The sequence below is a fragment of the Botryllus schlosseri genome, chromosome 5 (genome assembly GCF_051294905.1).
Source record: "Botryllus schlosseri isolate E-star chromosome 5, Bs_hap1, whole genome shotgun sequence".
In the NCBI taxonomy this organism is placed as follows: Eukaryota; Metazoa; Chordata; class Ascidiacea; order Stolidobranchia; family Styelidae; genus Botryllus; species Botryllus schlosseri.
Genome location: NC_137240.1, coordinates 2,110,682 through 2,126,616, shown reverse-complemented (window position 1 = coordinate 2,126,616; position 15,935 = coordinate 2,110,682). Strand labels below are relative to the sequence as shown.

The 15,935-nt window shown below is 41.1% G+C and overlaps 2 protein-coding genes across 3 annotated transcripts; both read left to right on the top strand.

The window, feature by feature from the left end:
* The first annotated feature begins 877 nt into the window (after positions 1–877).
* On the top strand, positions 878–7,731 carry LOC145438582 (uncharacterized). The gene is made up of 3 exons (XM_080315916.1): positions 878–4,703; positions 5,297–5,366; positions 6,797–7,731. Exons 1-3 carry the CDS (start codon positions 1,743–1,745, stop codon positions 7,522–7,524), a joined length of 3,759 nt encoding a protein of 1,252 aa, XP_080172042.1. The 5' UTR covers positions 878–1,742; the 3' UTR covers positions 7,525–7,731.
* Positions 7,732–9,635: 1,904 nt separating this feature from the next.
* LOC145438583 (cathepsin S-like) lies at positions 9,636–14,799 on the top strand. Of its 2 annotated transcripts, none has more exons than XM_080315918.1 (7): positions 9,636–9,803; positions 9,935–10,077; positions 10,722–10,892; positions 11,729–11,988; positions 13,078–13,243; positions 13,562–13,667; positions 14,556–14,799. In XM_080315918.1, the coding sequence occupies exons 1-6, from the start codon at positions 9,698–9,700 to the stop codon at positions 13,658–13,660; spliced, it is 945 nt and encodes a 314-aa protein (XP_080172044.1). In that variant the 5' UTR covers positions 9,636–9,697; the 3' UTR covers positions 13,661–13,667; positions 14,556–14,799. The 2 variants fall into 2 exon arrangements, with proteins under 2 accessions (XP_080172044.1, XP_080172043.1); XM_080315917.1 differs by having other exon boundaries at positions 9,637–9,803; positions 11,729–11,917.
* The last annotated feature ends 1,136 nt before the right edge of the window (positions 14,800–15,935 follow it).

Sequence of the window (15,935 nt, the reverse complement as noted above, 5' to 3'; positions counted from 1 at the left end):
TTGGCATATGGTATTAACACACAGAGCTCTTACCAACGATCCAAAAGTAGCTTCGAGAATAGCAACATCCGGAGATTGCGCAATTAATCACTTGCCGGCATTTTTATGAACTTATTATCTGTAGGCGAGATTCGATATACGTAAATTGCTCCAAATGCAGTTTCACAATTTGTCATTGTGGCAAGTATCATTTTGTTAATGCAGTTATTCTACCAATAAAACTTTGACAGGATGTTTGTACCGGTACCGCGAACTCGCCATTACCTTGACTCCCCTGCCATAGATAGTAGAAAAAAGGTGGTCTGCTGTAACAAATATTACATGGCAAATCCCCAATTATAAACTAACGCCAACTTTCAACACCTACATTCGCTAAATACTAACAACTGGATCGCCAAACAAACTCTGCGTACCTGACATAAACAGTAAATAACATAGTAGTGAGAAGCCTAAGTCAAGCGTGACCATTCTGAACAGCGAACAATGGGTTAGCACTCCATCCTACATCCTCTATAGTTCTACTCGTATGACTTGACATACTCTATAGTTCTATCATAGTCGTTTACAGTGCTGTAAACGACTATGTTTCTACATTCTTTGGGTATACCTAATGATTATATGTGTTCACTAATCATTAGTTGCATCAGCATCGTTTTATTCTTCAAAATTTCACCTTTTTGATCGTTTTCAAAGCAAAACCTGTCCGTGAAAGTTATTTTCCGGTTTGAATATTTCCTTGCAGCACAATAACTTCACTATTTTCGCACTATAATCGCATGTTAGAATTTTCTGCAAGAATCATATTAACAGAGGTTTAAATTATTACACTGAGTGTGTGCCGTGGCCTCAATCGCGTTTATAGCTTGGTCCGTATTTTCATCTACAGTCTTGGTGAACCGGCTATCTATAACCATAGCCTTTACAACGTCTATGCTATAACTGCAGGACAGTAGACTATGGTTATATGGCTCAGTATCACTCGTATTCCGTCGCTAGGACCGAGGTATGGATGGACGCGGGTATATTATTATTATGTAGAAATGAGGGAAAGTCCTCAAATGCTAACATTGCTAGCGATGGAAACCATAAACAATGTAGAGCTACTTTACCAAAGTGCTTATTGATACTCGGCAGGTTTATGGCGCGTTAGACTATTCTAGTATTATGCAAACTCGGACGACTGGTGGACTAGATGGTTTTCTAATAACTCTACTTAGAGCGAAATGGCGGTAATCTAATTCTTATCTGATTTATGAAATGTTTCAATGCTTTCATTTTAATTGTAATCTAATTTCTGGTTTTCCTGAAAATGCTACAGGAGAACTTTATAGTGCAAAACGAGCCAAGCTTGCTGTACAGACATTCTCCATTATCATACTTAAGAGAATCAACTTTGATATTGACTGAACTTGATTTGTGTTGTATTTCATTTTAATTCATAATTGAAATGTATTTCCAAGTTCTTGCAAAATCAGTAACTGTAATCTAATGTGGAATATATTGTACATTCTAATTTTCTAATCCAATTTGCAAAAACTGAAAATTTCCTAGTTGTCTAGGACTCTGTTATTTATGTTCATTGCCTATGCAACTATTCTTATCTCACTACATTTTGTGACTGTAGACAAAGACATACATAGAATGATCTTCTGCGTATTGTGGGGCTTCTAAAAATCCCACTATCTGAAAGCAAATTACCAGCAGGCCGTCTCCATGTGATTTAATCGCGTTCAAAAAAGAATATGTCTGAGACACATCTCGGGGAGAGTTTGGCATGCTACTCTCTAGGGAGCAATCAGATTGCTGAATTTTCTGAAATTGTTACTGAAAGCGAAAATTGGGATTTAGAACATCACATTTCAAAGGACTGTATTACTAGATTGAATTGCTCGGATTTACATGTACAAAATTCTCATGGCTGTAGTCAATCGGACAGGTTGGCAAGATCTGCAATGAAGCAAGCTTCGGAAATTACGTGTACCCCTTATCCTGAGTACGGCGATCACCAATATACTGTATCTGGGAACATTGATTCAGTGATAGACTCGGATGTTGAGTACGTTCTTGAAAATATGTTGGATCATGTATCTCTACGACTGTCGACCGAGCCCAATAGGCCTATCTGCGCTGAAAATCCCAGTGAGCAATCTTTGCCACACTCATGCTCGGTTGGAGAAAGAATTGAATCTGCAGACGTAGCATCGGTCATGAATGAAATCTTGGATGCAGTTTGCAAAGGTGATACATGTGACGATACTGGTACATGCAAAAGTGAAAGTACAAATTCATCATGCGTTAGCAAGAATTTCTCAAGTACTAAACGCAAATTGAGTAATGATGCATGTGACGAGTGCACAACAAACCGAATTTTAGCTACCGACGAATCGGACATAAAAAGGCTTCGTATGCAAACCATTTCTTCCCCGAAATCGAGGTCCAAACGTAAGTCGTTTCCATTGAAGTGTCACAATGTCGATTCAAAGAGATTATTCCTGTCGAAGAAAAATCGGATTTTAATCCAAGACTGTGTAGGTCGCGATAATTTAGGATCCTCGTTTGTTGAAGTTTCAAAGTCTGCGTATGTGGAAAATCATTTGAAGACAGCCGGGATTTGTTTCGTTAAAACGAAAAATGTTCAATCTGGAATGAATTCAATCGCAGATATTTCTAGTCGTGATAACGGCTTCGGATCAGCGGCTGTTGAAACGGAATCTTCAAACCAACAACTTTCAAAGCACGAACATGAACTCTGTTCTACAAATCCGTCAGCGAAACTTCATTTGTCCTTGCCATTAAAATCTAATTGCCTTACAAGTTTCGAAACCTCAAAGAAAACTTACCAGTGTCCAGCTGAATTGGAACCATCCACCACCATCATGACGGAGACTTCATCGACATATAAAAATGCACTTGAACACAAAAGCACAAATCCAACAGATTCTTGCTCTGCACTAGCAAATCCCTGTAACAATATGAATCATGGTACGAAGAATAGCTCTTCATCTAATCCAGATGATGTAAAAAATTCAGATAATATTCTGCCCACCCATGAATATAACTGTAGTAACAGTTTAGACTCAAATCGCGAATGTATGTCCAAATCGAGTGTTTCTGTTCAACCTGCGATCAGTGATGGAGCCAACACAGATTTAGTGTTTGTTGTAAACCACAACAGAGATGGAGGATCAAATTGCAATTCAGCCACTGATACAGATATATCCGTTACCACTAACAAGGTGACAACTGGTGACGACAACTTGGCCTCTACCTTAACGGGTAGGAATTTAAGCAAACTTGACGAACAGATAGACCCGAATTCGAACAATTCGAAGCGATACAGCCTCCGTAAGAAACCATTCATGTGGTATTCGTATCAAACTGCCTTTAGAAAAGGTCGGTGTCCAGTCGGTAAGCGATTGACAATGAAACATAAAACAAAGACACCTGTCAATGCTACTGATGACACAACTGATACAGAAGAGGATATTGGGCATTCTACGAATGATTTGTCTGGTGATGGCGACAATGAAAATTGTTCTTCAAACGTTATTAGTCCTGCTGTTATGTCGTTTGAGACTTCTCAATGGCAGACTGATTTGAAAAGAGACCGTCGTAAAAGGAATGATGGTAAGAGAGTTACGCGGATTTGCAAAAAATCCAATAAAAGCTCGTCTTCAAGAAAAATTCCACAGCGTAAACGAGTTACAAAAAGGCGTCGTAACTCGGGACGTAAAGTTTCATTGCAGAAAGTCGATATGCAAAAATTTCTTGTTTCTGATCTTGAGAAATTGAAGGCACATCTACCCGAAGCTCTAGTGTCTGTTAAAAAGCTCGAAGTTCCTGTCGATGTAGAAAAAAAGGAGGAAAAAAATTGTGAGACACAATCGCCCATAAATAGCGGAATAATCGCTGATTCTGCACGCGGTCATGAAAGACCAAAAACTGCCTCAAAACGAGTCACCGCACGCCTGTCCTTGAAGAAGGTATCAGGCAAACGAATTGTTATAAACTCAAAAAAATCTTTGTGCCAAGGCGAAAGTGGCATCAAGGCGATTGGAAATAATGTTTTATCACAGAGGAAAGAAGCTTCCGTGAAATCCTCCGATTTGAACACGACTTTACCGGATGATGGGAAAAAATCCAAGAAAAAATCGTTCCAAAACGAAACGGATAATGTCTCGACACAGAGGAAAGAAAGATCCAAGAAATCCAACGATTCGAACACAAGTTTACCTGGTGGTGGCAGAAAAACAAAGAAAAAATCATTTACACGCAATAGGGATATCTCGTCACAGAGCAGAGAAGCTTCTAAAAAATATTGCGATGCGAACACAAGGTTATCAGGTGATTGCACGAAAGCGAAGGAACAATCGTTCGGAAGTACTCGATTTTTCGGAAAAAACCTACCTTTGAATAGTAATAATTCGGGGGAGATCTCAGATGAGCATCAATCGTCACTGCCAAGCTACCGTTACGTTCCAAAACTTTGTGATATTCAAGCATTGATCGAGCCTGGTGTTGCTGTGTGCTGCTTTTGTCACTTACCTGGGAATCATGTTCTAGGGATAGCAGATCTGTATGGTCCGTATCGGCCCCGGGCCGATGAAGTTTTGGCTCGGCAAGCGTCTTTTAACGAACATTTGAAAGTGCCTGGTGCTTTGGATAACGTGGAAGCGCCATATGCGGCAGATGGGAGTCCCACAGTAAGTGTTTTTTACATTACATTAGTATGATGTCATCATTCAAATAACTTGAGAAATACCATGTTCGAATTGTGACATAAATGTTGCGTGTAAGTACCTGCGAAAAATCGAGTACCTCAGTGATACGATTCTTAATCGAGCATTAGACTTTCACTCGGGTATTTGAGTATGATGTCATAACAGTATGAAGATAAAGAATATAATTGAATAATATATTGAAATAATTAAATACTATATTCATATTGAAATGAACCCGAATATTTTCGGCTGACACTCGTCAGGGGTAATCGTCAGCAACTAGTAGAGAATTGGAAAGAACGTTGTATATCAACAATCGTATCACAAAATATGACGTCGCTAATGAAATTTCGAATACGAGAGCGTTCAATGTACTATGCCTGTTCTACATCACATTAAAGAAAATTTTGTATTTTTTCGACCATGCCTATTTCATTGCATTTTGTAACAATCCTTTATGTTAATGATGGCTTCATGGATGTGTCATTTTCAGTGATGCGGCTTGCTTTGTGTTGCATGTTTCGTTTCAACCGTATTTTGCTATGACACGAAATTCAGTATAGGCGATTGTTTAGGTCACAATCAATCGAGACGGTGGGGATTGTTTCATCACCTCAGGAGTGGAGAAGAGTCATCCTGAAGTCGGTGAGTGTTTCGGCCGGTCTTGCTTTGAATCGTTAGCCAGTTGGAGCCTGCTGCTGATATGATAACATTAGTTTTGAACACTTACAATGAATGAGATGAGATAAAAGAGCTGTAATGGTCATCAGCGTTGATACTCAAGTAGAAGTAGAAGTAATGTTGTAGATTACTACTCGATTGTAAGTGAAAGTAGATATTTCCTATATATCTCAAATAACCAAAACTACTTCACATGGAAGTAGAAAACGAAATTATGTGATGTTCTCAAGTAAGTAGTATTGAGAAGTAGATTTGGTTGAGGGGCAGCATACTGTAAACATCTGAGTGAAATTTGAGAACGCTTGAGAAATTTCAAGATATGTCTTGACGACTAATGCACAATGACTGAAGACGCTACAAATTGTAGAATCTTCGAAATATATCCAGTCACCGCGAGAGACGGACTATGTCACGTGGTACCTATGACAATTTCACTTGTAAAAGTGACGCAAACTTGTCCCGAGACGGTTCGTTGACATAATGAACACTCGACAGCATGACTTGACAGTCACAAGTCAATCTCACTTTTACAGTTTTGACTCGAGTCAAGTCGAGTCATTGTCAATTCACCACCGAGTCAAGTCCGAGTCCAAGTCGGCTAGTAAAAGATCGAATATGAGTCATCATGTTTTGACTCGAGCCCAAGTCCAATGTCATTATGTTCACTGTTGAGTTTTCAGTCCAGTTCAACCCACTTTTTTCAACTCTGCTCGAGTGATATAGGATGGCTTGCATTCATAATAATAGTAATTTTCCTCAGATTTAACAGATTTTGGCTCTATTTTCCAAGTATCAGGATTGATCGACCAACTACCAATTATGTGGTAACTTAATTATTATTCGAAGTCTTGGCTGTCCTAGTCTCTAGTCATATGACTCGGTTCGAGTCCTGCACAAGGACTCGAGTACAAGTTGAGTCAACACAAAAATTGGCTCGAGTCGAGTCATTTTACGCATTTGAAAAAATCATTCAAGTCGAGTCATATAAAATATCGAGTCGATTCATGACTCGAGTCATTACAACCCCGGTTACTTGAGCATGTCGGTTAAAGTTGGGAACCGGATTGGATCCGGGTTTGATTTCAGGTTAGGTTGGGGTTAGGATAAGCATAAATTCACATGCACAAGTGACGCATGCTTAACTATAGTTTTGCATAGCCAAAATATCGGGCGAGGGGCGACCAGCTCAAAGTACTTTCTACTACACAAAATTGAAAGTGTATGGAGCAAGTAGTATTGCCTTGAAGTGGAATGACCACTCGTTAGTAGCGCAACTAGGTCAAACCTACTTGAAGTACCTTATGACTGCAGACCTCTGGTTAAAAGTATTTCAGTGCTGTTACTGTAAACAAGCTCTCCGCTCGGACATGATTTTCCTGTTCATTTCCATATAGCGGGCAGCACAGTCGCAGACTTGAAAAGATCCATCGCCAACTCGTCGCATCATTTGCGGTCCATCACCACGATCGATCACATCTTACAAGACTCCGCCTGCAGAACGTGGCGAAGCAAGCAGAAGGTCGTCAGCGACTCGCACGATAACCTCGCAGTGCGGATACCGGGCCCGAGAGATAGTTGTAAAATTTCGGTCGGCAAAAATAGCGACCTCAACACGATGTCTGTTAGTACTTCCAACAACCCTATTTTACCTGATATAGACTCGATCGTGTTTTTGGAGCCTAAACTCGACTTTCAGCATTCTAATGATAGTAATAGGGTCATCATGTCTCCGCCAACTAACGAAAATTCGCCGCGGCGCAGTAGAACGCCTAGTTCTTTGGTTAGAGACGATTGCGCAACTTCCAGTGACGCTACCACCGTTTCTGTAAGCCACCGTTTTCATACTAGGCCTTTGTGGACGCACGGGTACTGCGCTGTATGGGCCAATGGGGTTTATGCAATCCGCGGGGAGCTGTACGGGCTTTGGGGCGCGGCACGCGAGGCTAGTAAGATGGTGTGTGCCGTATGCGATCGTACGGGAGCTACTATCGTTACGAGCGAAGATAGTCACGATTCCAGGATGTTTGGCTCTCAAATGCGCGCGTACCATTACTTGTGTGCGTTGAATCAGCGTGTTGTGCTTAATTGGGACGATTTGACTGCGAGTCGACGCACGCGGTAGTACGCATCTTTTCTCGAGGTGTGTCTTGGAGGGCGGGGTGCACTCGGTATTCCCCAGCCATTGAGACTGGTTTTGTAGGTGCCGGTGATTGCTTGCCGCATTGATTAGCCGATAGTATGCTACGCTGCATCGAGACCGGTTGCTCTTTTTATTCGATTCGAAGTATTCTTGGTGCATTTATTTTTAATAAATTCGTTTGCTACTAAAGTTTGTGTTTATCGTCAATTTCCCGTAATACGCAGTTAATATACATGGACTTGAAAAAGGTTCTTCTCTTCACTCCAAGACTATGTAATACCAAATCTTCGGTCCGTTTAGGTAGTGTCTGGCGATTAATCATTTTGGAGTCACGTGCCGTAGATCAATGGTAAGAGCAGATGTATCACAATTGCTGAAAGCTCTGATTATAATCGAGTCGTCGGCTACTGTCAGTCGAATCCTGAAGACCGGACACTTACGGGAGTAGCCCCTTGCAGTACTGGTACTAAGCCCGCTAAAATGGGACTAGGAATATAGCGCTGTGTGGCAGTGGAGTAACACAGTGTGGCGAGATAGTGTAGTGGTATAATCCACATCTGCAACACCAATGGGCTGTTGGTGCGAGTGCGACTGAAGTCACTCAAGTGTTGGAGGTTTATACGGGCTTCCGGCCATATCATCCGCGTAAGCGGTGTCAGCACTGCGCATGTGCGCACGTTGGCAGCTTAGAGGGGACATTGCACATAAGATAACAGATCACTATAATACTGTACAAACAACCAATCTAGTTTTAGTTGACGGTCAACTAACTACATATTTTTGAGTAGTTCTAGTCGTGCATCTAGAAATGTTAGTGGTGTAAAACAATTAAAAAACACGAGTCGGCGTCAATGGTGATGCGACACCGGAGTCACTGTTCAGTTGTGTGATGTTGATGTTCTTGCAGCCATTATACTAGCTCAAAGTCATCACTTCTAGCAGTAGCATAGCAAAGGATTGGTATTGGAGGTCGCAAACCCTCCCATTTCAAATTCGAAACTCTGCCTGATTCTGCAGATAAATTTTGTTGTGCTGATGTTCGTGCAGGCAGTCGATTACATTGCGATAAAATAAAATTAATGAGTTGGATCGGAATTGAATTTAGTGGTTGTATTTCAGTTGGTTTGTTGCGGATTTTTAAAGGTCGTTCCAGTTCTAGTTCTAACTGCGCATCTTGAAAATCCAGTAGTTTGTACGTAAAAGTCTATGGTAGCAGATCCTGCGGGATAACACCAAACGACAATGAAGAAGTGTTGTGATTGTCATATCACATGTTACAATGTTTATCCGATGTCACTTACCAAAAATGTTCATCACCACACCCCTGCTATTCATGCTATGCTATCATAGTTTCATTCACGTAAACAACAGCATGTGTTCCCGCCGTTGTTCAAAACTCTCCAACGTACCATACTGAGTTGAAAATGTGAGAGGGAATGAATGGTATTAGTCTTTTACAGTCTCATTTCGACAGGCTAACAATGTATGATGAATTGTTTTGATGCGAATATTGCTTCGAGAAGACGCTTTTTAGAAATCCCACATATCGACTCAGCTAGATCTGGTAATACACCGATCATTCGCAATCGACACTTGATATGCGCAAAAATAGCTTGGCGCATGCATGAGTTCGTGCATGTACGAAAGCTTTATCTATTCGTTTGCTACTAAAGTCAACAGCAAATGTCAAACACAGCTTTCATCACATGATTGTGAACAGTTTGCCATCCCGTGATCGATATATACCAGTTTCGGCAATAAGTAACGGCATTCACACTAAGCAGCAGCATTGCAATGATATCAAAGGGGATTGTTGTTTTTAGGAATTCATGGTGTTTGTCGACTACATGGTCATTTACACCACGCCAATTTTCTTCATTTCTATTCCACATTTGTCTACTTGTAGCACGGCCTACTTCTGGGCTTTTTATAAGCAGCATTGCAATGATAACAAAGGGGATTGATTGTGTTTATGGAATCAAACAGGAGAGCAGAAAACAGGGTGAAAAGATGTCGCGAGATCAAGGTAATTTGCTTCAGCAAATGCCAAATACGTTTCATTATCGCAGTTTCTGTTGCTATTATAATTGGTTTAAACTTTATTGTGTTCCATCAGACGTACGGGATACGGTTTAGCAGTAAAACGCGGTTCAATATGAACACGTGCTCTGTAATTATTATTACCGCTCTCCTGCTGAACGCATCAGCTGGATTTGAGGTGCACAGGTTCGAATTATGGGACCAATGGAAAACAATTCACGGTAAGATGTTCAAAAATATATCGGTATTGGGGTGTAGCCTAAATGACTCTACTCTTAACCACCGTGCTAGCGATCGAACGATCAGGGATTATATATCTTCGCTAAAACGAAGGACGTCCAAATCGTTCCAGGCAAATCACACAGCGTGGACGAGGAGATGGGTAGATTGGACGCTTGGATGAAGAATCACTTCGTAGTCGCTAAACACAACGCCGAGGCCGACTCCGGAATGCATTCGTATAAGATGGGAATGAATATGTTTGGAGATACTACGGTATGAAACTCTATGAAATGTTACTGATGCTAAGAGTATAACGAACTGATGAGGTGATGACTTTGAAACAATAATGTTCCCTCTAATTTTTGACGAGTCTGCGCACACTCACCAACCCACTGCGCAGACCCTTGGACAACAGTGCGTAACGACTAAATAAACGGTCATCACTTCGGATTTTTTGTGCACAATTTAGATTTTCTGTGCGCAGAGACCGTGTCAGCACCGCATTGGCGCACATTGTACCACAAAGCACTGCCTGGTGTGCTTAACGTCGTGATGTAAACATAGGCCTACTACAATTTCTTTGTCAATAGGTTCTACAAATGAACAGTGAACACATATGTTATGGTATACGGTTACAATTCGGAAAATTCGTAGGCCTACGTGGTATTAGTAACCTTGCAGTCAGTATACGTAACGCAAAAATACTCGAATTAAAATGGAAATAATTGTGATTCTGTGCCCGATTGAAACAGCACAGACTTAATCACTGAAATGATCCTTTGAGCTTTTGCGATTGTAGCTATACGGCCTATGCATATAGTCTATTCTGGTATATAGGCGCACTGCTAATCGCAGCAATGCCAAACACGATCCTTCATTATCCTTTGAATGCTCGTTAAGCTTGTTAGTAATTACAGGAGACGCGGACGAACCCGGCTTCCTTCGATCCGGCTTTCTCATCCGCATGCAACAAAACTAAAATACTAAACTCCGGATTTCTTCCGGACTCCGTTGACTGGAGAAAATCCGGAGCCGTCAGCCCGGTTCAAAACCAAGGCCAACTCGGGCAGAGTTGGTGTTTCAGCGCGGTGAGTAGATTGCAATGCTAGACAGTGTTGAGTCTGTAGTCTACTCGGTAAGGTATGCAGATGAATACGAGGCTTTGTGAAATAGTCCCTGCAGGACGGTAATTTTAGTATATTATCAAATATACCTATTTGTAATGTCATTAGTCATTTCGCATCAGTTGCGAAGATTCATCTAGCAATTCCGAATGCTATACGCGCGACTAAATGCTAAAAGTATGTCTGTAAGATAGCTAAATGGGGTAAGCTTGGGAAACTGAGGAAGCTTTGCAAGGTTATTTCTACACCGTGTTATGCATATGCACAGATCGTATGCGAGTGTCATATCATGAGTCGGTGTAAATGCCGCAAAAAAACCATCAAGGACTAAAATTTACGACGTCCTCTAGTCCTAGAGGTATGCTACCTCACGAATAAATCGACTTTTTAAAACTAGTTACTTGAGTACTTTTGGTACTTTTCATTTTATAGCTCCACTTGAAACAGTTTTGACATGTCATTGAAATAGCTACTTTACTTCTAGTTCAGTAGAAATGTATGGCGTAACTTCCACTTCTACTTGAGTAGCTGCGCTGACTATATTTGTCACATCTGGGCCTATGATACAATATAAGCATTACGTAGGCCCCGGTTTATGCCTAATATTAGATCAGAAATTGAATTGTGTTTATGGAATCATGAATTCGAGTTGTATAGCGCGATTGACTGTCCAATTATCACAATTGGACAGTCAATCGCGCTATACAACTCCAGCTCTGTCAATGATTTTAGAGGCGTGATGCATGCTGTCTTTCATAAACAGTTGACACAATCCTTATCGTAATCAGTTATGTTTCCAGACCGGTGCTTTGGAATCTCAGATTCTCATCAAGAGGGGACGTCTGGTTAAATTGAGCGAACAAAACCTTGTTGATTGCGCGACTGCTACGTTTGCTCCCTACTGCGAGGCGGGATCCCCGGAATGCGCGTTTTACTACGTGTTCAAGAACGACGGTATCGACACAGAAGACGGATATCCAAACCATCAAGTTCGTGCTTCATCTGCTTTGCTTGGCATCGATAAAAACCAGAGAACATTCGTCGCCACTCCAACGCAGCAGTACGCAAAAATCTTGCCGAATGAATGTATAGAAATAGATGATTTGCGCTAAATGCTTGGAATTGTGGTAGGTTGATAGGCGACTTACAAGAGATAGACATCCAACAGAGGTGGGCGGAAACACTTCGACTTTTTCGGAGTACGCAAGCAGGATTTTTGATTAGCTCTTTCTCTCTGCAGTGTTTATGTTTTCAAAGTACTTCTACTTAGTAACTTTTGATATTAGCGCTTTGGATTTTGTAAGTAGAAAATAGATTTCGATTGGTTTGTATCACTTATTATATTAACTCGCCGAAACAGTTCCTGCATGATGAGAGCAAAATTTAATTTCGAAAATTAGCTCTACAGTCTCAGCTCTATAAAGACGCATCTTGCAATCTCAAAACAAGCCAACCTTCAATTCACTACTAAAGTATGCAACACCGCTGACTGATTCGGCATTTTAAAGCAATCTTTCCTGAGAGATTTTCAAATTATATATTTTGTACTTCCATTGGAAGTAGATCTGGCATGCCTTGGACTTGGACATTGCTGCTCGTAATTGTACTTGAGTAGAAATGTACGGTGTCACTTGAGTAGATATACTGACTGCTTTGACCACGAGTCCAAATATCATATGATAGACCGAAAAGATCATCGCTCTTTCAAATTTGCCGGACCTGACGTGTGGAACAATATTCCGCCGGTCACCCGACAGTTGACGAGCATGTCCACATTCAAATCAAAATACAAGCAATTTCTACTAAATAAATAATAGTCCGCCCTCAAGCTTACCGAACTACTACCTGAGCTATCGATCTCGCCTTCCGTGACATGCCACCCCATTTTTGTCGCTTGCGTTTTCTATACTATCTTCTGTTACTTTTCATTCAGTGTGCATGCCTCCTCTTTACATCGCCTAGGCCAGGGTGGGTATCCGATTCCAAAGACTACTCCAAGTCGTTTCGACAACTTCCTATCCTTTCATGGTATCGCAATTTTTGTGTGGTGTATCGAACTGATAAAAATTTGGTAATAAACCGAACTGAAGCAGTGATATATCACTCATAAATATGTAAGTCTTATCCTATACTCCTCTCGACTTGCCAGGATGGCCAATGTCATTTTGATCCGTCGTCGGTCGGCGCCACATGCAAAGGTTGCTACAGTCTCTCTTACGGAGATGAGACCGAACTACAACGTGCGGTCGCGCACGCTGGACCGGTGGCTGTTTTCATCAACGCGGGACTCACGACGTTTCAATTGTATGATTCCGGTAGGTGGCGCTAATAATATTATTATTAAACAACGTTCTTTCCAATTCTCTACTAGTTGCTTACTGATACCCCGGACGAGTATCAGCCGAAAATATTTTAATATGAATATGCTATTCAATTGTATATTAAAGTTCTCTTAGAGTCGTCTCTTTAACTTAAATAAATATATGTCACGCAGGAAGGTATGCACGTAGGATTTATACCGCGATATGATTCTGAGTTATGTGCTGTTTTCGTGAACCACCTTTTTAGGCCCTTTGTGTGTGAACACAGAGTGTGTGTCACCGGCCTTGACAGACTTTTTTTACATCTCCAAGGTATCTATGACGACGCGAAGTGCGACTCACAGTCCCTTGATCACACTGCCCTTGTCGTGGGATACGGTTCAGAGCATGGGAAAGATTTCTGGATCGTAAAAAACAGGTGATTCACGTTTAAAAACGCAAAATTTGACTCCATTCCAACCTGTAGATACATATCTATTAGATTTTTTCAATTTTGGCCGGCTGTGCCATGTAATTGTCGCAAAAAAAAACGAAGCATAAAGTCCGTAGAAGGAGAACTATAAAGTTACTTACTCAGGTGGCTCTAATTTTACAATACCTCTACTTAACAGTTTTCAGTTTTTTTTGGCAGAACCAAGCCTAGAATAGCCTACATAATTGAAAGTCAGTATTTCTACTTGACTTGACTACTTGACGAGGATCACTTCCAGGGTTGTAACCAACTCACAAGGTTCCGGGTCACAAGTCAATCTCCCCTTTATACTCGAGTCAAGTCGAGTCATTTTCAATTCACCATCGAGTCAAGTCCGATTCCAAGTCAGCCAGTAGGGGGTTGAGTCCGAGTCATAGTATTTTGACATCTCCGTCGTCAAAGCTTCTCGATGCTGCAGGCGAAAAAGAATATCATCTCTCTCTCATTATGTTCACTGTTCAGTTTTTTCGTTCAATCCGATCGAACCCACTTTTTCCAACCGTGCTCGAGTGATATAGAATGGCTCGCCTTCATAATATAGTAATGTTCCTCACTCTTAGCAGTTTCTGGTCCTATTTCCACAGTATCAGGACTGTTAGACGAAATACCAATAAGGTGGCAACTTTACTCCTCTTTGAAGTTACAATGTGGTGTTACAATGGTTGAAGTCATGATCAATGACTCGAGTACAAGTCGAGTCATGACTCGAGTCATTGCAACCGTGATAACCACCTCTGAATCTAGATGGGGCATACTGATATGACATTGAATCCTACTTCTGCGGAAACCTTTACAACGCAAGCAATTGAGCATATATCTATTCCTTGTAAACAGTTGGGGTACGTCGTGGGGCGAAGACGGTTACATCAGAATAGCGCGCAACCATGGCAACGTATGCGGAATTGCAAGTCGACCATCGTACCCTGTGGTATAAAATGCGCACGGCGATACAGCAACTTACTGGGAGAAATGGAGATTTGCGAAAGACGAACCATTGCTTTATTTAGTTGTATAGTTAGCATATACCGGATTAAATGAATGAGTTTTACGGAAAAGAGAAAATTAATGGTCTACACGACGACATCGTTTTTTATTAACTTTTTTAAAGAATTATTGACCATGCCTTTGCGATGCAAATGTCATAGAAGAACTACCAAACGGCACACTTGGAAAACTACATAATTCTACAGCTCTCTAATTAGACGCGGGGGTCCGCGAGGCATTTTCAGGGGGTCCGCGAAACCTCTGAATCTTCAAAATGGTTGATAACCTATTTTTTTAAAGTAAGGAAATCACTAGGCAGATTCGCCTGATTGCTGCTAACACGTCATGGCTGATATCAACAGAACAACTGCGCAAATTAATTTCAATTGCAACATTGCCTACTGATACAAACATATTTCCGTTTAGAGATGTTTTGGTGAATGTTTCTTGGGAATTGTGGAAATTAGTATGAGTAGTAAGATCAATCTGAGTGAATTCGAAGTGTTTGTAAAATCAATTTTCTCTTGTCATATGCACAACCACTATTCTAGAATAACTTCAAAATGACCTGCTAGATAGAAATGAGTAGGCTGAACGATATAAGTTCATTAAATAATCTGCTTCTTAATATTGGTGTCATGTATGTGCGATCCTGCCGAAAGATTTCGTCGGAAGCCTTACCCGTTATTATATTCGCCGCACCTATCTATGCGGAAATGGGTTTTCGGCGTTCCTTCATATCAAATCGAAGGTACGGATTGTCACGACACGACCACGTATTTCAAGAAATGCAGCGGCAGAACTCGTTATTAAATAATAAAAGTCTATACCCAATTTGATGTTATTTTCAAGAAAAGTCATTTTGTTGCCGTTTATCACTAGACTGCAGTTAACGTTTGCACAAGACAGATGACGGTTGCACGACAATGGAGCTAAATTTGAACTTACACTTGTGTGTGAAGGGGGATCCGCAGGGGTTCTTGACGGTCGACAAGGGGTCCGCGAAGACAAAAAGGTTGAGAACCACTGCCCTAATTATCCTAATATACTTTCCTATTTTCTGAAAAGGCTACAGGAGAGCTGTATCGTGCGAAACGAGCCTAACTTGCTGTGCAGACATTTGCCATTCTCGTGCTTCTAGTTGTCCAATGGGTCGAATGATTTCAACCGAAATAGCTGATCGGCGCGTAACGCGGTTTGAACTAAACTCGAATCGTGATCATGACATAA

What these genes read in the sequence shown, in the direction of transcription:
- LOC145438582 (XM_080315916.1), top strand. Translation starts at nt 1,743, where the DNA reads ATGTCTGAGACACATCTCGGGGAGAGTTTGGCATGCTACTCTCTAGGG. An exon ending in CGGCAGATGGGAGTCCCACA is followed by an intron (nt 4,704 to 5,296) that starts GTAAGTGTTTTT and finishes GCGATTGTTTAG; the next exon opens with GTCACAATCAATCGAGACGG. An exon ending in GAAGAGTCATCCTGAAGTCG is followed by an intron (nt 5,367 to 6,796) that starts GTGAGTGTTTCG and finishes ATTTCCATATAG; the next exon opens with CGGGCAGCACAGTCGCAGAC.
- LOC145438583 (XM_080315917.1), top strand. Translation starts at nt 9,698, where the DNA reads ATGAACACGTGCTCTGTAATTATTATTACCGCTCTCCTGCTGAACGCA. An exon ending in ACGGATATCCAAACCATCAA is followed by an intron (nt 11,918 to 13,077) that starts GTTCGTGCTTCA and finishes TCGACTTGCCAG; the next exon opens with GATGGCCAATGTCATTTTGA. An exon ending in TTCTGGATCGTAAAAAACAG is followed by an intron (nt 13,668 to 14,555) that starts GTGATTCACGTT and finishes CCTTGTAAACAG; the next exon opens with TTGGGGTACGTCGTGGGGCG.